This window comes from Oncorhynchus nerka, linkage group LG22 (assembly GCF_034236695.1).
Source record: "Oncorhynchus nerka isolate Pitt River linkage group LG22, Oner_Uvic_2.0, whole genome shotgun sequence".
In the NCBI taxonomy this organism is placed as follows: domain Eukaryota; kingdom Metazoa; phylum Chordata; class Actinopteri; order Salmoniformes; family Salmonidae; genus Oncorhynchus; species Oncorhynchus nerka.
Genome location: NC_088417.1, coordinates 54,288,285 through 54,313,737, shown reverse-complemented (window position 1 = coordinate 54,313,737; position 25,453 = coordinate 54,288,285). Strand labels below are relative to the sequence as shown.

The following is a 25,453-nucleotide window of genomic DNA, read 5'->3' as shown; positions in this document are numbered from 1 at the left end:
AGGAGGCCTGTAAACAGTAGCTATAAAAAGTGATTGAGTAGGCTGCATAGATTTCATGACTAGAAGCTCAAAAGACGAAAACGTCATTTTTTTTTTGTAAATTGAAATTTGCTATTGTAAATGTTAGCAACACCTCCGCCATTGCGGGATGCACGGGGGATATGGTCACTAGTGTAACCAGGAGGTGAGGCCTCATTTAACACAGCAAATTCATCAGGCTTAAGCCATGTTTCAGTCAGGCCAATCACATCAAGATTATGTTCAGTGATTAGTTCATTGACTATAATTGCCTTTGAAGTAAGGGATCTGACATTAAGTAGCCCTATTTTGAGATGTGAGGTATCACAATCTCTTTCAATAATGACAGGAATTGAGGAGCTCTTTATCCTAGTGAGATTGCTAAAGCGAACACAGCCATGTTCAGTTTTGCCCAACCCAGGTTGAGGCACAGACACGGTCTCAATGGGGATTGCTGAGCTGACTACACTGACTGTGCAAGTGGCAGACTCCACTAAAGCTGGCAGGCTGGCTAACAGCCTTCTGCCTGGCCTGCACCCTATTTCATTGTGGAGCTAGAGGAGTTAGAGCCCTGTCTATGTTGGTAGACAGCTTGGAAAATTCCAGAAAATGATGTCATGGCTTTAGAAGCTAATTGACATCATTTGAGTCAATTGGATGTGTACCTGTGGATATATTTCAAGGCCTACCTTCAAACTCAGTGTCTCTTTGCTTGACATCATGGGAAAATCAAAAGAAATCAGCCAAGACCTCAGAAAAAAATTATAGATCTCCACAAGTCTGGTTCATCCTTGGGAGCAATTTCCAAATGCCTGAAGGTACCACGTTCATCTGTACAAACAATATTACGCAAGTATAAACACCATGGGACCACGCAGCCGTTATACCGCTTAGGAAGGAGACGCGTTCTGTCTCCTAGAGATGAACGTACTTTGGTGCGAAAACTGCAAATCAATCCCAGCAATGGACCTTGTGAAGATGCTGGAGGAAACGGGTAGAAAAGTATCCATAGCCACAGTAAAACTGTATTGATATTGACATAACTTGAAAGGCCGCTCAGCAAGGAAGAAGACACTGCTCCACAACCGCCATAAAAAAGCCAGACTACGGTTTGCAACTGCACATGGGGAGAAAGATCGTACCTTTTGGAGAAATGTCCTCTGGTCTGATGAAACAAAAATAGAACTGTTTGGCCATAATGACCATCGTTTTGTTTGGAGGAAAAAGGGGGAGGCTTGCAAGCCGAAGAACACCATCCCAACCGTGAAGCACGGGGGTGGCAGCATCACATTGTGGGGGTGCTTTGCTGCAGGAGGGACTGGTCCACTTCACAAAATAGATGGCATCATGAGGTAGGAAAATGATGTGGATATATTGAAGCAACATCTCAAGACATCAGTCAGGAAGTTAAAGCTTGGTCGCAAATGGGTCTCCAAATGGACAGTGACCCCAAGCATACTTCCAAAGTTGTGGCAAAATGGCTTAAGGACAACAAAGTCAAGGTATTGGAATGACCATCACAAAGCCCTGACCTCAATCCTACAGAAAATGTCTGGGCAAAACTGAAAAAGCGTGTGCGAGCAAGGAGATCTGCAAACCTGACTCAGTTAAAAGCCATCTCTGTCAGGGGGAATGGGACAAAATTCATCCAACTTATTGTGGGAAGCTTGTGGAAGGCTAACTTGACCCAAGTTAAAATTTTTAAAGGCAATGCTACCAAATACTACTTGAGTGTATGTTAACTTCTGACCTACTGGGAATGTGATCAATTAAATACAAGTTTAAATAAATCATTCTCTCCACTATTATTCTGACATTTCACATTCTCAAAATAAAGTGGTGATCCTATCTGACCTAAGACAGGGATTTTTTACATTTTCATTTTGCACTAATCTATGGATTTCACATTACTGGGAATACAGATATGTTGGTCACAGATAACTTAAAAAATGGGCCTCACAATGGGCCTCAGTGTAAGGGGTGCGTGTTGGTGGCAGAGAAGTCAGGCGCAGGAGAACGAACTTGGTATAATGAACTTCAAACTAAGACAGCGCACCGTTTGACCGATCCCAGGATGACCAGAGGGTGACGTATGGGCCCAATAGATCAGCCGATCGTGGACAGCAGACGGAACGTACAGACGCCCAGCTGGACACAGAGGGGGAGTGGGCTCTGCACGTGACGCCCGCTCAATGTCCACGTCCAGCTCCCACACTACCGGCTCCACCAAACAAGAGGCGGGGAGTATGGGAGTGGGATCCATGGGCCGCTCCTCTCTGTCATACAGCCGGGACAATGCGTCTGCCTTAACGTTCTGGGAGCCTGGTCTGTAAGTAAACACAAAATGGGTGAATAACATGGCCCACCTTGCCTGGCGAGGGTTCAGTCTCCTCGCCGCCCGGATGTACTCCAGATTGCGGTGGTCAGTCCAGATGAGAAAGGGGTGTCTAGCCCCCTCAAGCCAATGTCTCCATGCTTTCAGGGCCTTGACGACAGCCAACAACTCCCGGTCCCCCACGTCATAGTTTCGCTCCGCCGGGCTGAGCTTCTTTGAGAAGAAGTCACAAAAGGGCGGAGCTTCCGTGGCGTACCGAGCGCTGAGAGAGCACAGCTCCTATCCCAAACGCCAAAGAGGGATCTGGATGGACCAGCACGGGAGCCGAGGTAAACAAAGCCCTCAGGAGCCCTGTCCGCCTCAGCTGTCCACTGCAAGCGCACCGGGCCCCCCATCAGCAGTGAAGTAATGGGAGCCGCTACCTGACCAAAACCCTGGATAAACCTCCGGTAGTAGTTGGCAAACCCTAAGAATCGCTGCACCACCTTAACCGTGGTGGGATTCGGCCAATTACGCACAGCTGCAATGTGGTCACTCTCTATCTCCACCCCTGACGTGGAAATGCGATACCCTAGGAAGGAGACGGACTGTTGGAAGAACAGGCATTTCTCAGCCTTGACGTACAGGTCATGCTCCAACAGGCGACCAAGCACTTTGTGCACCAGGGACACATGCTTGGCGCGTGTAGCGGAGTATATCAAAATGTCATCAATATACACCGCTATACCCTGCCCGTGCAGGTCCCTGAAAATCTTGTCTACAAAAGCTTGGAAGACTGATGGCGCATTCATAAACCCGTACGGCATGACGAGGTACTCATAGTGCCCAGAGGTGGTACTGAAAGCAGTCTTCCACTCGTCTCCCTCTCGGATACGCACCAGATTGTATGCGCTCCTGAGATCTAGTTTGGTGAAGAAGCGTGCCCCGTGCCTTGACTCTATCACTGTGGCTATGAGCGGTAACGGGTAACTATACCTCACCGTGATCTGATTTAGACCTGGTAGTCAATACACGGATGCAGACCTCCCTCCTTCACAAAAAATAAACTCGAGGGGACGGGTGAAGTGGAAGACCGAATGTACCCCTGACGCAGGGATTCGGAGACATGTGTTTCTATAGCCTCCGTCTCCGCCTGTGAGAGTGGATACACGTGACTCCTGGGAAGTGCAGCGTCTAACAGGAGCTCTATCGCACAATTGCCCCGTTGATGAAGTGGTAATTGAGTCGCCTTCTTTTTAGAAAAGGCAAGAGCCAAATCGGCATATTCAGGGGGAATGCGCACCTGGTCTGGACTATCCACCGTAGTAGCACCAACGGAAACCCCTAAACACCTACCTGAGCACGACCACCCCGTGAGAGTCAGTGGGGTTATGACAAGCTAACCAGGGTAGGCCCAGCACTACGGGAAACGCAGGAGAGTCAATAAGGAAAATACTAATTTTCTCTGTGTGACTCCCCTGCGTCACCATGCCCAAAGGAGTGGTGACCTCCCTAATTAACCCTGACCCTAATGGTTGACTATCTAAGGCGTGAACGGGGAAGGGCACATCCACGGGAACAATGGGGGTCCCTTAACTATGAGCTAACGCTCTATCATTTAAATTCCCAGCAGCTCCTAAATCTACGAGCGCCTTATGCTGGGAATGCGGGGAAAACTCAGGAAAAGTGACAGACATATGTGCAACAGAGGACTCTGGGTGAGAATGGTGCCGGCTAAACTGGGGTGACGCCAGAGTGCCCTGCCTGCTGCCTCGATTCCCAGAGGAACCAACCCGGCACCGACCAGCAGTGTGACCTCTGCGGCCACAGATGGTGCACAAGCAGAAACCCCCTCCGGTCTCCCTGCGCACCGCCCCTCCCAGCTCCATGGGTATCGGAGAGGGGGTGCGGGAGGATGGAACCACCAGACCCCGATCTGGACGTTCGCGAGTAGCCAGTAAGTTGTCAAGCCAGATGGACAGGTCCACCAGCTGGTCGAAAGTGAGGGTGGTGTCTCTGCAGGCCAGCTCCCGACGGACGTCCTCGTGCAGACTGCAGCGGTAATGGTCGATCAGGGCCCTGTTGTTCCATCCCGCCAGAGTCCTAAACTCCAGGACAAACTCCTGGGCGCTCCTCGTCTCCTGCCTCAGATGGTAGAGGCGCTCACCCGCTGCTCTGCCCTCGGGCGGGTGGTCGAAGACTGCCCGGAAACGGCGGGTGAACTCCTCAAAATGGTCCAACGCCGCATCTCCCTCTCTCCACACGGTGTTGTCCCACTCCAGGGCTTTCCCGGTGAGTCACGTGACGAGGGCGGACACCCTCTCACAGTCTGATGGAGCTGGGTGAACCGTGGCCAGATAGAGGTTTAGTTGGAGGAGGAAACCCTGGCAGTTGGCAGCACTGCCGTCGTACTCCTGTGGCATGGAGAGACGGATCCCACTGGGTTCAGGCGGGAAAGGGGCGCTCAGGATAGACCCCGGTTGTGCTGGTGGAGGCGCTGGAAGAACTCCGTCTCTCCCAGCGGTCCATTGTCTGGACAACGCGATCCATGGCGGCGCCCAGATGGTAAAGCATTAACGCATGCTCCTGGACGTGCTCCTTCACCTCCATGACCGGGGTACCTTCTCCTGCTGACTCCATAGGGGGTTGGAGATTCTGTCAGGGGTGCGTGTTGGTAGCAGGGAAGTCACGCGCAGGAGAACAAACTTGGTATAAACGGAGTTGTTTAATAAATGCTGACCAAACTCCAAAACAACCAAAATGTACAAAATAACAAAGTGGGTGCAAAACACGTCGCACACCAACACTAAATAGCACATCACATACAAACAAAACAATCTCCGACAAGGACATGAGGGGAAACAGAGGGTTAAATACACAACATGTAATTGATGGGATTGGAACCAGGTGTGATGGAAGACAAGATAAAACCAATGGAAAATGAAAAATGGATCAGTGATGGCTAGAAGGTCGGTGACGTCGACCGCCGAACTCCGCCCGAACAAGGAGAGGGACCGACTCCGGCGGAAGTTGTGACACTCAGGATCTCGTCACAATATTTTTGTGCATTCAAATTGCCATTCGTTGTCTGTAGCTTATACCTGCCCATACCATAACCCCACTGCCACCATGGGGCACTCTGTCCACAATGTTGACATCAGCAAACCGCTCGCCCACAGAACGCCATACACGTACGTGGTCTGCGGTTGTGAGTCCGGTTGAACGTACTGCCAAACTCTCTAAAATTATGTTGGAGCGGCTTATCGTAGAGAAATTAACATTACATTCTCTGGCAACAGCTCTAGTGGACCTTCCTGCAGTCAGCATGCCAATTGCAAGCTCCCTCAAAACTTAAGACATCTGTGGCATTGTGTTGTGTGACAAAACTACACATTGAAGAGTGGCCTTTTAGTGTCCCCAGCACAAGTTGCACCTGTGTAATGATCATGCAGTTGATGTATTATCTTGGCAATTGAGAAATGCTCACTAACAGGGATGTAAATACATTTGTACACAACATTTGGGAGAAATAAGCTTTTTTGTCCGTATGGAACATTTCTGGGATATTTTATTTTAGCTGATGAAACATGGGACCAACACTTTACATGTTGCGTTTATATTTTTGTTCAGTGTAGATGCATAATACAGCTATCAAGTCACAACAAGGTCGACTTCAAATGCCGATATCCATAGGCACTTGAGTTTCAAGTTCGGAGAAGCAATTTTTTCACTATAAAATTGCATCTTTATAATAAATGATTGCCTACATCTATCATCGCATTACTATACTAATTTAAGATGGGCTATTATTCCTAATGTGATGAGTAGATCACATAGTCATAATTTAGGATAATAATGTAACTCAATCCCTCTATGCTGGTGTCAATTGGGGGACAGATTAGATTATTTTCTTTGTCTTCTCTTTTCAGCAATAGCCATTTGCTTTCTAAACACTGTTTTTCTTACGATTGTATTGTAAAATATTGCAATTGGCCTATTTAACTGCCTTTCAGTGACCGCTGCAACTCAACAATCAGCTATTTTGTAGACCATATGCTTCACACACTGCCCAAATTGCACACTTAAAACAATCTAAAGCTAATGATTCTCTGTGGCCAAATCATACTCTCTGGTCTAGTATTTTGAATGATATAGCTAATTTTGAATTGATATAGCTAATTTTGGTACATTTAATAAAATGTACTTTAGGGGAAGCTTACCTTCTCCTAGCCTATTGGATGTGCCACCTATGCCAACATCAATGTGAAAGTAACCAGTGCATAAAACAGCTGGCTGAGTTCAAATTCAAAGCAATAAATGCCTGACCAGCAAAGCAAACTGTCTGGCATTGTCTCTGCGCTCTGCTTTCTTAAAGTGAGAGAAAGGGGCGCAGGCTGACAGCTTCTCTCCAAGCGATTTAATCGAGATTGGAATGATTTTAGTCTACATTTTTATAGCCTACTTTTGACATTTTTTGGTCTTGAGCTAGGGTATGTCAGCATACCCTGCCAAACCAAACTGAAGCCCCTGTCTCAGGGTTTGACCTTGAACTAGACTCTATTTTTTCTCTCTGTACACTCTGTGGCCACTAGATGGTCCTATTCCTACCCCTATCAGTAGCACAACACTATTGCATTGAAGATCATGGTCAGCAAAGTCAGCAGTGACCCACTGAGTTCCATGACATTAAATTACATAACATGACAGTCCCTCAACATTCATCATAGCCCACCAAATGCATTTCTCTACTAGTGTGTTCTGTAGGATATTGTATCAGTGGTCAATGGTACTAGATGTTGGTGACAGTAGCCCTATGTTTAGAGTGTAAGTGTTTTTAGACACAGCCCACCAACTTCCTGTCCTGTTAAGATAACAGACCCTCTTTAACCCAATCCACTGGCCTGCCCGAAATAACACTGACTTCTAGCTGTTTGGAAAGCACTCCGTCAAAAGGGGCTACATAACGCATATCATATGTCAATAACATTCATGACAGCTAGTGTCTTGACAATTATCTCAACAATCATGACACAAAACCAATGTGTGGTTCAGCTAATTTGCTTGGTAAAACACCAGCCAACTTGTAAAATAACTATCAGCTGTCACCTGTTATGACATTATTATGACATCAATCAATTATATGGCTTCTAGGAAAGAGTGCTCAAGTCAAGTCATTCTGTAAACTGCACAGGCCTATCACATTACTTGTGGTGATAAAAGCAGAGTTAGACTGCAGGGTCTGCAAATGTCAATAGATTTCAGAAGACTGTGCTCTCTGCAAATTAACACTTAGAGTTGATCAGTTTCACAATTCCTGACATTTAATCTTAGTAACAAAATTCCCTGTTTTAGGTCAGTTAAGATCACCACTTTATTTTAAGAATGTGAAATGTCAGAATAATAGTAGAGAGAATGATTTATTTCAGCTTTTATTTCTTTCATCATCATCGTTTTGGGTAGCCTTCAACAAGCTTCCCACAATAAGTTGGGTGAATTTTGGCCCATTCCTCCTGACAGAGCTGGTGTAACTGAGTCAGGTTTGTAGGCCTCCTTGCTTGCACATTCTTTTTCAGTTCTACCCACAAATTGTCTGTAGGATTGAGGTCAGGGCTTTATGATGGCCACTCCAATACCTTGACTTTGTTGTCCTTAAGCCATTTTGCCATAACTTTGGAAGTATGCTTGGGGTCATTGTCCATTTGGAAGACCCATTTGTGACCAAGCTTTAACTTCCTGACTGATGTCTTGAGATGTTGCTTCAATATATCCACATAATTTACCATTCTTCATGATGCCATCTATTTTGTGAAGTGCACCAACCCCTCCTGCAGCAAAGCACCCCCACAACATGATGCTGCCACCCCTGTGTTTCACGGTTGGGATGGTATTCTTCGGCTTGCAAGCATCCCCCTTTTTCCTCCAAACATAACGATGGTCATTATGGCCAAACTGTTCTATTTTTGTTTCATAAGACTAGAGGACATTTCTCCAAAAAGTATGATCTTTGTCCACATGTGCAGTTGCAAACCATAATCTGGCTTTTTTAATGGCGGTTTTGGAACAATGGCTTCTTCCTTGCTGAGCGGATATAGATACTTTTGTACCTGTTCCCTCCAGCATCTTCACAAGGTCCTTTGCTGTTGTTCTGGGATTGATTTGCACTTTTCGCACACCAAAGTACGTACATCTCTAGGAGACATAACGCGCCTCCTTCTTGAGCGGTATGACGGCTACGTGGTCCCATGGTGTTTATACTTGCGTTCTATTGTTTGTACGGATGAACGTGGTACCTTCAGGCATTTGGAAATAGCTCCCAAGGATGCACCAGAAATGTGGAGGTCTACAACTTTTTTCTGAGTTCTTGGCTGATTTCTTTTGATTTTCCCATGATGTCAAGCAAAAAGGTACTGAGTTTGAAGGTAGGCCTTGAAATTCATCCACAGGTACACCTCCAGTTGACTCAAATGATGTCAATTAGCCTATCAGAAGCTTCTAAAGCCACGGCATAATTTTCTGGAATTTTCCAAGCTGTTTAAAGGTACAGTCAACTTAGTGTATGTAAACTTCTGACCCATTGGAATTGTGATACTGTGAATTATATGTGAAATAATCTGTCTGTAAACAATTGTTGGAAAAATCACTTGTGTCATGCACAAAGTAGATGTCCTAACCAATTTGCCAAAACTATAGTTTCTTCACAAGAAATTTGTGGACTGTTTGTAAAACGAGTTTTAATGATTACAACCTAAGTGTATGTACACTTCTGACTTCAACTGTACCTGCTGCTAGCTCACCTCACATCAAACTAGCTAAGGTAAGTTAATAGATTCTTTGTCTGGTGTGTTTATCTTCAGTTGCCACTGTAAAGCTTGGCCCTAAATTCCGTTGCATGTTTTTGTCCCTTTACTTAACCTCCTGGTAGCTTTCTGGGGCTGAGGCATTTGAGTTTTTGTTGAGTTTGGTATTTTGGGGTATTTTATTAGGATCCCCATTAGCTGTTGCAAAAGCAGCAGCTACTCTTCCTGGGGTCCACACAAAACATAAAACATGCCACATTATAGAACATCAACAGACAAGAACAGCTCAAGGACAAAACTACATCAAAGTTGTTTTTTAAAGGCACACATAGCCTGCATATCAATACATACACAAACTATCTAGGTCAAATAGGGGAGAGGCGTTGTGCCGTGAGGTGACTTGCCTAGTTAAATATTTTTAAAAACAGGTTAGAATTTGGTTTTCTGTTGACTTGTCATGTTTGTCTGATTCTATAAAACTCAGTCAAACTATCAAAAAAAGTAGGACTCCCACTGGTTGTTATTCGCATACAAAACATATTATAGTGCTATTATGTCCATCACTCATGATTGCCATGGCAATAGTGAAAACACAACAGAGCTCAAAAGGCAGGAATGCCAAGTATGTTTTGCAAAGTCATCTGGCACAAATCTCCAATTTGATTTCCAATATTTCTTATAGGAAACCCTCCCTGCTATTGTCATGCTCATTCTATAGAGCAAAGGTATTAAACTCTTAGCCTACGAGGTCCGTAGCCTGCTAGTTTTCAGTTCTACCTGATAATTAAATAGAATGGAATAAATGGAACCGAGTCAAACATGTTGTTTCCATATGTTTGATACCCTTACATTCCATTCCAGCCATTACAATGAGCCCGTCCACCTATAGCTCCTCCCACCAGTCTCCTCTGATAGCGACACTTCTGAATTGGTCCCTGTTTGACATTCACCTATAAGAAAAAGTTCCTCCCATTGTGTTTGCAAAGTTTTACCCAATACAGTACAATATGAAGACAGAAACTGATTTTCCAATAGATAGCCTACGAGGTCTTAGCCTGCTGGTTTTCAGTTATACCTGATAATTAAATGGAATGGAATAAATGGAACACTACGTTGGCTAGCTAAAATCATGCGCATAAACAGTCATCCGCTCTAACGGTCGTCTCGCGCTGAACTGCGCATATGCAGACTGTCAAATCAAGGCTCTCCTTCAATATAAAGTTGTTTTTGACGAAAGCTTGTCAGTTTGAAAATAACTTATCTAAATTACTTCACAAACCCCAAACACCGGCCTGGTCTGCTTGGTCCCGGAAGTATCGCGATGTTGCGCCTCTGGGTTTAGAAACTCTGTGGTTTTACTGCCACTCCGATACCTCTCCTTTGCTCTCTCTCTCAATATTCCCATCCCCCCACTTTGTGTGGATGTCGACGTTACCAAAACGCTACTTAGAGAACCCACCGAAGTAAACCTTGGAGAAAACTGCCAGCACTGATCAAGGGAAAACAGTGACAACACCGAACTCGGCATATAATTAAAGGCAAGGTGCTCCACGATAACAAATTCCCTTTGACATTTGGTGAGTTTGATATTATAACGTGATCTAATATTTTAGACAGATGTGCCCTGAGAATGTAAATATATAGATTTGCTATGCATATATAAAATATGTAATGGTCATGCATGGTTAAAAATATTACAGATGGATAAACTAGGCTACACGTTGCACGCCATAGATCCAAGGGCAAAGAAAACAAGACAATAGTGTTTGTGTGTAGCAATGCGGCTTGATTTGTGCAACAATGTAGCCTTATCGCGGTTGCAACGGCTTTGGATCTAAATGATGCATTATAAAACATGACAGGGACCGAGAGTGAGTGCAAAGGAATTGCTGCCGACCTCTTGTCCCGGCTATACATTTTTCCTACTCATGCAGCAACATTTCGGCTGTTGGTAAAGGTTCGTGCTGCTCAAAATGGTGTCGGGACGTTGAATGTGTGACATAAAAAAAACAAGTACATTTCTGAGCGCTGTAATTATTTCAGGACCGCGTCCACATGATAGAGAGGACAGATAGGGGAAAGCATTTATTTCACTTTCTCACATCAGCTGAATCAAAGTCAATCTTTCAGTTTGATATAGGACAGGAGCTGACATTCATTGATGTGTTGTAGACCTATGCGTGCAATAGCTGCCAGGGAAATGTTTTGTTATTACTTTTCTCTATTTGCGGTGGTGATTATCTTTTGGAAAGTAGGCTAGTACGATGGCAAAATAGCCCCTTAAGTAGCTATGAAGTTACAATAGGCCTAGGTGGGAAAATTGTGCTTTGTGCAAGGTAAAAAATAGGCCTATGATCAAATCTAAACTGTTAAGTGATAATAATAAAACGCCTAATATTCATAATATAAGCATGCATAATAAAAATGATACTGTAATAACACTACAATATAACGAGAATAAGAATAATACCACAAATATTGTAGTTGTGATTTTCATTTTGAAGGAACGGATCACTAGCCAATAGCCTGTTGCATGTCCAAACAATTCACATTTTGAAAAATGTAGATGTCATTTGCTGCTGCTTTAGAGAGGATGAGCAATCGTTAACCAAACCAAATATGTTGCTTTATTGACAATGCACTTTGCTTTAGGACTTTAAAACCATAATTTAGGCCTGTGTAGGCTTGCCACCTTTTGTGCATCTGAAATGGCACCCTATCCCTACATAGTGCACTACGTTTGACTAGAGCCCTATGGGGAGCCTTAAGGGGATGTTAGTAAGACGACACAAGGGATGCATCTGAAATGGCACCCTTGGGCTAGGGGAATAGGGTGCCATTTTGGATGCACACCTTGTGTTGGGTTGGTAACACCCCTTTATTGTTCTGGAAGGACAGGATGGACTGGCACGAGTGTCATCTTTATATTGTTGATGTTTGATGAAACCTCAGAATCCATATAGACTTGTCTCTTTTGCCTTAGATTTAGTGTAAAATAAAATGCAAGCATCTGTATTTGAGATCTATCCCTTTCACTGTGCACTGGTAGCTACTCTTGCAGTTACTTATACTTGCAGATACTACAGTTAACTGATGTAGCTTACAGGAAGGGCTAGATAGAGATTTGGGGGTATATCAAGTACTTTCAATGTTGTTTTCAATTGCCAAGTACTGTATCTGCAGTGATATAACCTACTACACTCCTCCTGCCTCTCCTGGCTTTATCAAACCATGGATGTGCTTCACAATCACCCCTTGGGCTCTCCCTGCCTTTACCAACAACACAAGGGAGGGAGCGAGAGAAAATAATGACTGAGCAGAGCAATAGAGGAGAACGAGAGAGAGTGATGAACCAACATGCCCGCGGCTATGACCAACTGAACAATTCCCCTGTCTCTGTCTTTGAAGACACCCCAGGGATGTTGAGGATTTTTTTCTTTGCTGTTTTTTCTTCAAATGTTTTATTTATATCCCACTTTATCTCCACGCTGTGTATGTGTCTTTCTAGTTGGTTTACCTGAGGCTGATGGGGATCTCCAAAGCTCACTGAGTCATGCAGCAAGGCCTAGGGCAGAGGCACTGAGACTAGTCTAGCTTAATGTCTCAATGTCACAATCTGCTTTTTTTGCGGTTTGTTTCACATCTACCATAAAGCGAATCTACAGAGATGACTTGTAAAAATGTAATGAAAACTCAGGAATGACTGCATTGGGTTAGCACTGGACACTGTGAACAGACACATTGGCAACACAGGGCATTGTGGGATTTGTAGTTTGGTGTGAAAAGGCTCATGCTGTCCTCACCACAGGACTGAAAGTCACATCAAACATGATGCCCCACATGGTCATGAACCTGAAGACATCCTTCAGTGCAGCAGAGCCATGTTCAAAAGGCAAACATTGTGGAACATTTTAGATAGAAATGACATGAATCCCTATTCCACCCGTCAGAGGCATGTTTGTTCTACATAACATATTTCTACCTGAACGGTCCAGTTCCACTTCGTTGTGGCCTGCAGAACATGTTCCAGGTGTACACTGTGGCGTAGTATTGTGTCGCGCGAGGTGAATCTGCTGCTCCACCACCATCTGTGAGTGCGGGTGCTGCTGTGTGATCTGCCGGGCTCCAGAGGGCAGTGAGACAAAACACACCACAGAGATGTAGAGATGCTCCAATGTAATGAAAACTCTGTGGAAAGGCACTTGTTACTGTTTTAATGTGTCTAAATGGCTGATTTCTTCGTTAATGATACACCGTTTCTCATTGTTTAATGACTAATCTTTCAATGTCTCGTGTAGCTCAGTTGGTAGAGCATGCAAGGGTTGTGGGTTCGATTCCCATGGGGGACCAATACAAAAAAAGTATGAAAATGTATGCACTCACTACTGTAAGTCACTCTGGATAAGAGCAATGACTAAAATGTCAAATGTAAAAATGACTAAGGCCTACCCTGTTCCACCATGTCCTGTTAAAACGGTTGTTTCTGCAAGTCCTTTATCTGGATACGTACATAGTATATTGTAATTAATGTGTTGTTGGCCAGTGGCCAGTCTGTTTGTAGTGAAAGGCACAGTGCTGTAAAGTTGCTTTGAAGTTTTATCCGCTAATAGTTAAGATTGGAAGAAGGGATCATTAATCTGTACATAGGGGAAATTCAATCGCAGAGTGAAGGGGAGGGGTCAGGTCAGTAGGAGGATTGGACCCGGCAGTAGGAAGCTGATTGGCTCGTTGCTCGGTCCTCTGGGACAGATGTGTCAGAGGGAATCTGAACTCTCTCTCACCTTAGGTAGCCCTGGGCCGCTGAAACAAGTCTCCACACACGCATACTGTCGAACACGCACAACCCAAACACACAGCAGGCAAAAACACTTGCATTTGCAACTCACACACACACACCACACAAGTTCTTTCTCTCTCTCTAACACACGCAAAGTGCACACACTCACACATTCACTGACTATACAAAACATTAAAAACACCTGCTCTTTCCTTTACATAGATTGACCAGGTGAATCCAGGTGCAAGCTATTGTAAGAATATTTCCTATGTTTCTCACCCTGATTTGCTTTGGCGTCTGTGTTATTGAAGAGTAACATCAACTGCTAACACTGATCCCTTATTGATGTCACTTTTTAAATCTACTCCAATCCGTGTTGATGAAAGGGAGGAGACAAGTTAAAGAAGTATTTTTAAGCCTTGTGATGTGGATTGTGTATGTGTGCCATTCAGAAGGTGAATGGGTAAGACATAAGCATTTAAGTGCATTTGAATGGGATATGGTAGTAGGTGCCAGGCACACTGGTTTGTGTCAAGAACTACAACGCAGCTTGATTTTTCACGCTCAACCATTTCCTGTGTGTATCAAGAATAATCCACCACTGGCCTCCCGGGTGGCGCAGTGGTTAAGGGCACTGTACTGCAGCGCCAGCTGTGCCACCAGAGACTCTGGGTTCGCGCCCAGACTCTGTCGTAACCGGCCGCGACCGGGAGGTCCTAGGGGCGACGCACAATTGTCCTAGCGTCGTCTGGGTTAAGGGGGGCCGGTAGGGATATCCTTGTCTCATCGCGCACCAGCGACTCCTGTGGAGGGCAGGGCGCAGTGTGCGCTGACCAAGGTTGCCAGGCGCACAGTGGTGCGGTTGGCTTCCGGGTAGGATGCGCGCTGTGTTAAGAAGCAGTGCGGCTTGGTGGGGTTGTGCATCGGAGGACAAATGACTTTCAAACTTCATCTCTCCCGAGCCCGTACGGGAGTTGTAGCGACGAGACAAGATAGTAGCTACTAAAACAATTGGATACCATGAAATTGGGGAGAAAAAGGGGTAAAAAAAAAAAAGAATAATCCACCACTCAAAGGAGCCAACTTGACATAACTGTGGGAAGCATTGGTCAGCATCCCTGTAGGTTGAGTCCATGCCCCAATGAGGGGGTGCAACTCAGTATTGGGAATATTTTCCTAATATTTGGTATACTCAGTGTGCATACACACCTCAAAGTTATGAGGCGTGCAGGCTCACAGTGAATAGAGAAGTCTCTTGGCTGATTGCTGGCTGAGGAATAATTTTCTCCGGGAGGAGAGCCATCTTGAGATGGTTTCTATTCTCAAAATTGAGGAGAGAGAGATTGCGATTCCTTGGCGGGTTCTATGCGGGCTCTAGTTAAAACTAGTGCACTATATAGGAAATAGGGTGCCATTTCGGATGCATCGGCAATCTCTCTCCACAGCCCTGCAGTTCCTGTAACTGCTCTGTTTTGCTGTAAAAAACTCACCCCTCTCTCTACCGCTGACGTCATGGGTTCACTCCTTTCCTGTCTTCCTCTCTTCACCTAACCTCCACATGTTCATTTGAGCCCCTCCCTTCATTTGTGTGCTGTGTTTTGATGCAGAGCTGAGGAGCTGACAGACACAGGGTTATTTTCTATGGGGGAGATCTGCTGGAATGTGTGTACAGAATTCTCCGCTGCTGTTCCGTAGTCATTCCTCCTGTGGAATGATGGAATGTCGGAGTTGTTCTTTTGGAATGTTGTACCTCTGAACCCTGTCGAGGAGGCTGCCAAAAGGGTATGTGTTTGAGTCTACAATGACTCCGTAACATGCCCATAGGATTAGGGCTGTGGCGGTCACAACATTTTGCCGGCTGGTGATTGTCAAGTAAATAACGGTCGGTCTCACGGTAATTGACCATTTAACAAACACATTTAGCATCTCTTTGCTTACACACATAGCCTCCAAGCCATTTTCAGAAGTCTAATAAATACAGTTGAAGTCAGAAGTTCACATACACTTAGGTTGGAGTCATTAAAACTCATTTTTCAACCACGCCACAAATGTCTTGTTAACAAACTATAGATTTGGCAAGTCGGTTAGGACATCTACTTTGTGCATGACACAAGTAATTTTTCCTACAATTGTTTACAGACAGATTATTTCACTTATAATTCACTGTATCACAATTCCAGTGGGTCAGAAGTTTACATACACTAAGTTGACTGTGCCTTTAAACAGCTTGGAAAATTCCAGAAAAGGATGTTATGGTTTTAGAAGCTTCTGATAGGCTCATTGACATCATTTGAGTCAATTGGAGGTGTACCTGTGGATGTATTTGAAGGCCTACCTTCAAACTCAGTGCCTCTTTGCTTGACATCATGGGAAAATCCAAAGAATCAGCCCAAACTACAGAAAACAAATTGTAGACCTCCACAAGTCTGGTTCATTCTTGGGAGCAATTTCCAAATGACTGAAGGTACCACGTTCTTCTGTACAAACAATAGTACGCAAGTATAAACACCATGGGACCACGCAGCTGTCATACCGCTCAGGAAGGAGACGTGTTCTGTCTCCTAGAGATGAACGTACTGTGGTACGAAAAGTGCAAATCAATCCCAGAACAACAGTAAAGGACCTTGAAGAAGCTGGAGGAAACGGGTACAAAAGTATCTATATCCACAGTAAAACGAGTTCTATATCGACATAGTGGGGCAAAAAAGTATTTAGTCAGCCACCAATTGTGCAAGTTCTCCCACTTAAAAAGATGAGAGAGGCCTGTAATTTTCATCATAGGTACACTTCAACTATGACAGACAAAATGAGAAGAGAAAAAAAATGAGGGAAAAAAATCCAGAAAATCACATTGTATGATTTTTAATGAATTTATTTGCAAATTATGGTGGAAAATAAGTATTTTGGAGAAATGTCCTCTGGTCTGATGAAACAAAAATAGAACTGTTTGGCCATAATGACCATCGTTATGTTTGGAGGAAAAAGGGGGATGCTTGCAAGCGGAAGAACACTATCCCAACCGTGAAGCACAGGGGTGGCAGCATCATGTTGTGGGGGTGCTTTGCTGCAGGAGGGGCTGGTGCACTTCACAAAATAGATGGCATCATGTGGTAGGAAAACAATGTGGATATATTGAAGCAACATCAAGACATCAGTGAGGAAGTTAAAGCTTGGTTACAAATGGTTCTTCCAAATGGACAATGACCCCAATCATATTTAATGGCAAATTTAATGGCAATGTTACAAAATACTAATTGGGTGTATGTAAACTTCTGACCCACTGGGAATGTGATGAAAGAAAGAAATCTGAAATAAATAATTCTCCCTACTATTATTCTGACATTTCACATTCTTAAAATAAAGTGGTGATCCTAAATGACCTAAGACAGGGAATTTTTACTAGGATTAAATGTCAGGAATTGTGATAAACTGAGTTGAAATGTATTTCAACTCAGTTTATCTAAACTTCCGACTTCAACTGTACTTGTAATGTAGCCTACACCTTCACAATAAATCCATTATATATTTTAGATGGGTTTAAAGAAGCATGATATGAAGAAAATGTCTATTTCAGAAGAAAATAATAGCATAGAGTAGGGCTGGGTGATATGGCCAAAATCTCATATCCTGATCAAGGTCATTTCATATCCCGTTAACGATACATATCACAATATAGCACATTTTCTGTAAATTCAATGAATAAATAGTTTGTATTAAATTACCTCTTGTAAACGCCTATTTCTTATTACATTTTGAATTATTCTCAACAAATATGAAGGTACTTACTCATATTTGATTATTTTATTCAGAACCAGTGCAAAATGTCAATTGAGCATGTAACAAAATATGAATATCTAAAATGGGTAAATAGAAAACACTTAAAATATATGTATATATTTTTTTTTGGGGGGGGGGGGTTGGGGCTTGCCTGTTTTGCATGTTATTTTGGCATTTAATACGTGTCACATCAATTTACACTTGGTACCTTGGGTCGGGTGTTAGCACCAACTCACAAAACCCTAATTTCTAAACTTTGTAAATTGGGGCCATGTCTTTGCAGATGTAAGTTGTAACGGCAGCTGTTATCTCCTTCCATCTTCCTGATTCTTTGCCACATGGTGTGCAGCGGACAAAAGCCTCTTGCAACTGAGTCGGGCGTTTGTTTTGAGCACTCGACTGTACTTTTTTGGGTCTCAACCATAGACTCTCTCCGTACTGTTTCACATGATTCTTGCGTAGGTGGTAAGAGGTTAGTGGGATTTGAGTCTGTTGTCGGGACCAGCCTGGGGCATATTTTGCGGTGGACGGTTTTCTGGTCCGTGCCAGACTTTTCATACCCAAACCATGTCTATGCAACCGAAGTAACCTCTCTTTTAGGTACGAGCTCCGTGTATCCGTGCTCTGTGTCATGTTCACTCTTCCATGTTTGTTTGTGTTGCAAATTTCCTTCTACGCGGCACATGCAAAGCGTCGTCCAATTGACGAAAAATATTGCCGTAGAGTGTGATTTGCGACACAACGAACTAAACGACAGAAAAACGTCTATCGTCACACGATATACACTGTTCAAAAAAATAAAGGGAACACTTAAACAACACAATGTAACTCCAAGTCAATCACACTTCTGTGAAATCAAACTGTCCACTTAGGAAGCAACACTGATTGACAATAAATTTCACATGCTGTTGTGCAAATGGAATAGACAACAGGTGGAAATTATATGCAATTAGCAAGACACCCCCAATAAAGGACTGGTTCTGCAGGTGATAACAGTTCCTATACTTCCTGGCTGATGTTTTGGTCACTTTTGAATGCTGGCGGTGCTTTCACTCTAGTGGTAGCATGAGACAGAGTCTACAACCCACACAAGTGGCTCAGGTAGTGCAGCTCATCCAGGATGGCACATCAATGCGAGCTGTGGCAAGAAGGTTTGCTGTGTCTGTCAGCGTAGTGTCCAGAGCATGGAGGTGCTACCAGGAGACAGGCCAGTACATTAGGAGACGTGGAGGAGGCCGTAGGAGGGCAACAACCCAGCAGCAGGACCGCTACCTCCGCCTTTGTGCAAGGAGGAGCAGGAGGAGCACTGCCAGAGCAAATGTGCATGTGTCTGTTTCAGACCGTTTGAGCAGACTCCATGAGGGTGGTATGAGGGCCCGACATCCACAGGTGGGGGTTGTGCTTACAGCCTAACACCATGCAGGACGTTTGGCATTTGCCAGAGAACACCAAGATTGGCAAATTCTCCACTGGCGCCCTGTGCTCTTCACAGATGAAAGCAGGTTCACACTGAGCACATGTGACAGTCTGGAGACGCCGTGGAGAACATTCTGCTGCCTGCAACATCCTCCAGCATGACCGGTTTGGCGGTGGGTCAGTGGGGTGGCATTTCTTTGGGGGGCCGCACAGCCCTCCATGTGCTCGCCAGAGGAAGCCTGACTGCCATTAGGTACCGAGATGAGATCCTCATCCTCAGACCCCTTGTGAGATATGCTGGCCCTGGGTTCCTCCTAATGCAAGACAATGCTTGACCTCATGTGGCTGGAGTGTGTCAGCAGTTCCTGCAAGAGGAAGGCATTGATGCTATGGACTGGCCCGCCCATTCCCCAGACCTGAATCCAATTGAGCACATCTGGGACATCATGTCTCGCTCAATCCACCAACGCCACGTTGCACCACAGACTGTCCAGGAGTTGGCGGATGCTTTACTCCAGGTCTGGGAGGAGATCCCTCAGGAGACCATCCACCACCTCATCAGGAGCATCCCCATGCATTGTAGGGAGGTCATACAGGCACGTGGAGGCCACACACACTACTGAGCCTCATTTTGACTTGTTTTAAGGACATTACATCAACGTTGGATCAGCCTGTAGTGTGGTTTTCCACTTTAATTTGGAGTGTGACTCCAAATCCAGACCTCCATGGGTTGATAAATTTGATTTTCATTGATAATTTTTGTGATTTTGTTGTCAGCACATTCAACTATGTGGGGATAAAAGTATTTAATAAGAATATTTCATTCATTCAGATCTAGGATGTGTTATTTTAGTGTTCCCTTTATTTTTTTGAGCAGTGTATATCGTCATATCGCATAGTTGTCCTTATGTTAGGTCCTGTGATGGCTATGCCCAATGGCTGTTGGCTACACTAGTTCATTTATCAGACAAGATTTGTTTAGAATTCCATGGAATATTTTATATTGTTTTATAGTATGAAGGATACAGTTGAACAAAGCTGAATGAAATATATATATTATCTCCAAATGATTTGAGGGAGTGCGCACATGCTGCTATTCTGTGTTGAGCGGTTAACAAAGAAATGGGTACTCCTATATGCTTAATTTAGAGTTATTCATGTAACTTGTTCTACAAACGTTGGGCTATATGTATTGATTTTTAATACATTGTAAGGCTGCATGATGAAACTCTAATGATGATTTGGTAGGCTACTAATGAGCAGCATCAGAGCTTGGAGAAGCCTATTTACCGTGACTAAACGGTCATGTGGAATTTGACAGCCTTCATGACTTGTGACCGCCGGTGTGGCGTTAATACGGTCACCACAACAGCCCTACCTAGGATGCCTATCGGCTCTTAACCTGTAGGGTCCTAGCTTTATCTCCATAGGCACAGCCAGGTATGTCGAAAGAGACAAATGTTTAAATTACAATTCTACTAATTTCTCATCACTTATAGTTGAGGATTCAGCACTGGACCTCAACAAAAAGAAAAACTGGAGTGAGCTCGGAAAACATTGTTTGCTTTGACCTGATCATAAGTCACTCTCTCCCTCTTGCTGTCATTTTGTTTACCTTGATCCAAGTGTCAGCGTCTGAGGAAACTAGAACAGCTTCCGTCATGCTTCCCATGGCTGGTAAACACTTGTTTGCCGTCAGGGAGAGAGTTAAGTTAATTAATTCTTATCTCCTTCTTGGAGGCACTCTTGTGTTGGATACATGGGGCCTGGCGACAGACAGCCCACAGCAATCAGGAGTAGAGTAGTCCTGGCTGCAACGCATTCCAATCATGCACGGCTACGCTACAACGCTCCCCCAATGCTCCTACAAAGTTCCGGAGCTTGGTGTGCAATAGTGTTCTACACTCCAGTCACCTCTACATCTATTAAAGTGTTGCTCTCAGCGGTGTGTGCTACTAAAAGGAGAATATAAAAGGCAATAGATGGTGCTGGGTGATCGGGTGAGGAATGAGTAATTCTGGACGGTTCTGCGTGATCGGGTGAGGAATGAGTAATTCTGGACGGTTCTGCGTGATCGGGTGAGGAATGAGTAATTCTGGACGGTTCTGCGTGATCGGGTGAGGAATGAGTAATTCTGGACGGTTCTGCGTGATCGGGTGAGGAATGAGTAATTCTGGGAGGTTCTTCTGAAGGTAGGCTATCAGAATTGTGCAAGTCATCACATTGACCTTCTAACCTGGCTGTGCTAAATATCAAGGTATTATCCTGGATGGGATCAGATCTATGTAGATGTATGGTATACACAGTAGAGGTCGACCGATTAATCAGAATGGCCGATTAATTAGGGCTGATTTCAAGTTTTCATAACAATCGGAAATCGGTATTTTTGGATGCCGATTTTGCATATTTTTATATATATATTTTTTACACCTTTTATTTTACTAGGCAAGTCAGTTAAGAACACATTCTTATTTTCAATGACGGCCTAGGAACGAACGGTGGGTTTACTGCCTTGTTCAGGGGCAGAAAGAGATTTTTACCTTGTCAGCTCTGGGATTTAATCTTGCAACCTTACGGTTACCTAGTCCAACTCTCTAACCACCTGCCTCTCATTGCACTCCACGAGGAGCCTCCCTGTTACGTGAATGCAGTAGAAGCCAAGGTAAGTTGCTAGCTAGCATTAAACCTTAAATCTTATAAAAAAACAATCAATCAATCATAATCACTAGTTAACTACACATGGTTGATGATATTACTAGTTTATCTAGCGTGTCCTGCGTTGTATATAATCGATGCAACGCTGGGGGATGATTTAACAAAAGTGCATTTGCGAAAAAAGCACACTCGTTGCACGACTGTACCTAACCATAAACACCAATGCCTTTCTTAAAATCAATACACAGAAGTATATATTTTTAAACCTGCATATTTAGCTAAAAGAAATCCAGGTTAGCAGGCAATATTAACCAGGTGAAATTGTGTCACTTCTCTTGCTTTCATTGCACGCAGAGTCGGGGTATATGCAACAGTTTGGGCAGCCTGGCTCATTGCGAACTAATTTGGCAGAATTGTACATAATTATGACATAACATTGAAGGATGTACAATGTAACAAGAATATTTAGACTTAGGGATGCCACCCGTTAGAATACGGAACGGTTCCGTATTTCACTGAAATAACGTTTTTGAAATGATAGTTTCTGGATTTGTCCATATTAATGACCAAAGGCTCGTATTTCTGTGTGTTATTGTAACGGTTTTCTAGGTGTGGTGAAGGAGAGTCGGACCAAAATGCAGCGTGTAGATTGCGATCCATGTTTAACCTGTTGCTTCTACTCGGGACGCTTGCGTCCCAACTAGAGCTCTGGAAATGCAAATGCGCTACGCTAAATGCTAATAGTATTAGTTAAAACTCAAAAGTTCATTAAAATACACATGCAGGGTATCGAATTAAAGCTACACTCGTTGTGAATCCAGGCAACAAGTCAGATTTTTAAAATGCTTTTCGGCGAAAGCATGAGAAGCTATTATCTGATAGCATGCAACACCCCAAAAGACCCACAGGGGACGTAAACAAAATAATTAGCATTTCGGCGTTACACAAACCGCACAATAAAATAGAAAACATTCATTACCTTTCACCATCTTCTTTGTTGGCACTCCTAGATGTCCCATAAACACTATTTGGGTCTTTATTTCGATTAAATCGGTCCATATAAAGCCTAGATATCGTTATATGTAGACTGTGTGATAAACGAAAAACATTGTTTCAAAACGTAACGTCATTTTTTAAAATTCAAAAAGTTGACGATAAACTTTCACAAAACACTTCAAATACGTTTGTAATGCAACTTTAGGTATTAGTAAACGTTAATAAGCGATAAAATTCATCAGGAGGCGATGTAAAGATCATTAGCTGTCCGTCTGGAAAAATGTCCGGCTAGAAACTCAACGAAAATATCCGGTCCTAGACCGGATTAGATACGGTGTCCTGCATGTGTTTGACCAAGAAAAAACTCGAAGGGAAATGACAAGACTCTAGACACCGTGTGGAAGCTGTAGGTACTGCAACCTCAGTCAATTAATTGTGGTTCACCTTTATCAATGGGATCAAGTAGCGCATGGATATATTTTCCCATTTTCAGTGATCAGTTTTTCCTGTGCTTTTCGATGTAAATGCCGTTCTGGTAAAGCCACAGCAGTGATTTAACCAGTTTTTTTAAACGTCTGAGTGTTTTCTATCCACACAGACTAAGCAAATGCATATACTATATTCCTGGCATGAGTAGCAGGGCGCTGAAATGTTGCGCGATTTTTAACAGAATGTTCAAAAAAGTAGAGGGTCGACTGAAGAGGTTAATCAACAAACGTAAACACGAATCAATACAAAACACTACAAAACAATAAACGTAACGAAAACTGAAACAGCCTATACTTGTGTCAACTAACACAACGACAGGAACAAAGACACTAAGGACAATCACCCACGACAAACTCAAAGAATATGGCTGCCTAAATATGGTTCCCAATCAGAGACAACGATAAACACCTGCCTCTGATTGAGAACCACTCCAGACAGCCATAGACTTTGCTAGATCACCCCACTAGCTACATTCCCAATATATACACACCACATACAAAAACCCATGCCACACCCTGGCCTGACCCAATACATGAAGATAAACACAAAATACTTCGACCAGGGCGTGACAGTTATGTTATAATTAAGTCTATGATTTGATAGAGCAGTTTTGACTGAGCGATGGTAGGCAGCAGCAGGCTCGTAAGCATTCATTCAAACAGCACTTTCGTGCGTTTTGCCAGCAGCTCTTCGCAAGCACAGCACTGTTTATGGCTGGTGGCTGGTGTAACCAATGTGAAATGGCTAGCTAGTTAGCGGTGTGCATGCTAATAGCGTTTCAAACGTCACTCGCTCTGAGACTTGGAGTAGTTATTCCCCTTGCTCTGCAAGGGCCGTGGCTTTTGAGGAGCGATGGGTAACGCTGCTTCGAGTGTGGCTGTTCTCGATGTGTTCCTGGTTCGAGCCCAGGTAGGGGCGAGGAGAGGGACGGAAGCTATACTGTTACACTGGCAATACTAAAGTGCCTATAAGAACATCCAATAGTCAAAGGTTAATGAAATACAAATGGTATAGAGAGAGAGAGTCCTATAAATACTATATTAACTACAACCGAAAACCTCTTACCTTGGAATATTGAAGTCTCATGTTAAAAGGAAACACCAACTTTCATATATTCTCATGTTCTGAGCAAGGAACTCAAACATTAGCTCTTTTACATGGCACATATTGCACTTTTACTTCTCCAACACTTTGTTTTTGTATTATTTAAACTAAATTGAACATGTTTCATGATTTATTTTTTATTTGAGGCTAAATAGATTTTTATTGATGTATTATATTAAGTTAAAATAAGTGTTCATTCAGTATTGTTGTAATTGTCATTATTACAAATATTTCAAAAATTGGCTGATTTAATTGGTATTGGCTTTTTCTTGTCCTCCAATAATCGGTATTGGCGTTGAAAAATCATAATCGGTCGACCTCTAATACACAGTATTATAAACTGGGTGGTTCGAGACCTGAATACTGATTGGCTGACAGATGTGGTTAATCAGACCATATACCATGGGTAAACATTTATTTTTACTGCTCTAATTACGTTGGTAACCAGTTTATAATAGCAGTAAGGCACGTTGGGTGTTTGTGGTATATGGCCAATATACCACGGCTAAGGACTGTATCCAGGCACTCTGCGTTGCGTCGTGCTTAAAAACAGCCCTTAGTCATGGTATATTGGCCATATACCACACCTCCTCGGTTCTTATTGCTTAAATACACTCTGGTGGCATGGCTTTCAAGTGTCATGGATCATTAAATTCAATTATATTGCTTTGTTTGGTTTCCTTCCACCCACAGTTTTTTTGCATTTGCGCATCTGTCATGCTGTAATGTGTGCACTGTGCTTCTACTTTAGAGGTGACCTACCTTGGCTTCTTTTGTTCAATTATCATGACCTATCTCCCTCACTCTTTCTCCACCTCTCTCTCTTTACCCCTTCTATCTCCCCCTCTCTCTCTCCTTCCCCCCTCACGGTCTCTTTCTCCTTCCATCTCTCTGCTTATGCTACAGTCATACCCTCTCACTGCTACCTCTCTCCCAGTTTCTCTGCTTATGTTATAATCATGGTTCTTTTGTTCATTTTCACAGATTTGCATTGCCATTTCCTCCTCCGTTCCTACACTAGCATTGCCCCGAGAATGGCCGGCGGGCACCCCACCGACCAATTCAGTTTCTTGTACCAACCAGAAAGTGCTCAGAACCTGAAGAGGTCAG

General features: G+C 43.6%; 1 protein-coding gene across 4 annotated transcripts in view; it reads left to right on the top strand.

Annotated features, from left to right (window-relative positions):
- Positions 1–25,453, top strand: part of LOC115105349 (protein FAM168A-like) — a 96,727-nt gene that overhangs the window by 17,209 nt on the left and 54,065 nt on the right. The window contains exons 1-2 of one of the 4 annotated variants that reach the window (XM_029627288.2): positions 10,360–10,706; positions 25,328–25,448. The exons of 1 other annotated variant lie outside the window; for it this stretch is intronic. In XM_029627288.2, the coding sequence (XP_029483148.1) occupies positions 25,378–25,448 (71 nt within the window). In that variant the 5' untranslated portion in view covers positions 10,360–10,706; positions 25,328–25,377. Of the gene's footprint in view, positions 1–10,359; positions 10,707–25,327; positions 25,449–25,453 lie in introns of those variants that run through there. 2 more of the 4 variants (XM_029627286.2, XM_029627287.2) reach the window with 2 other exon arrangements.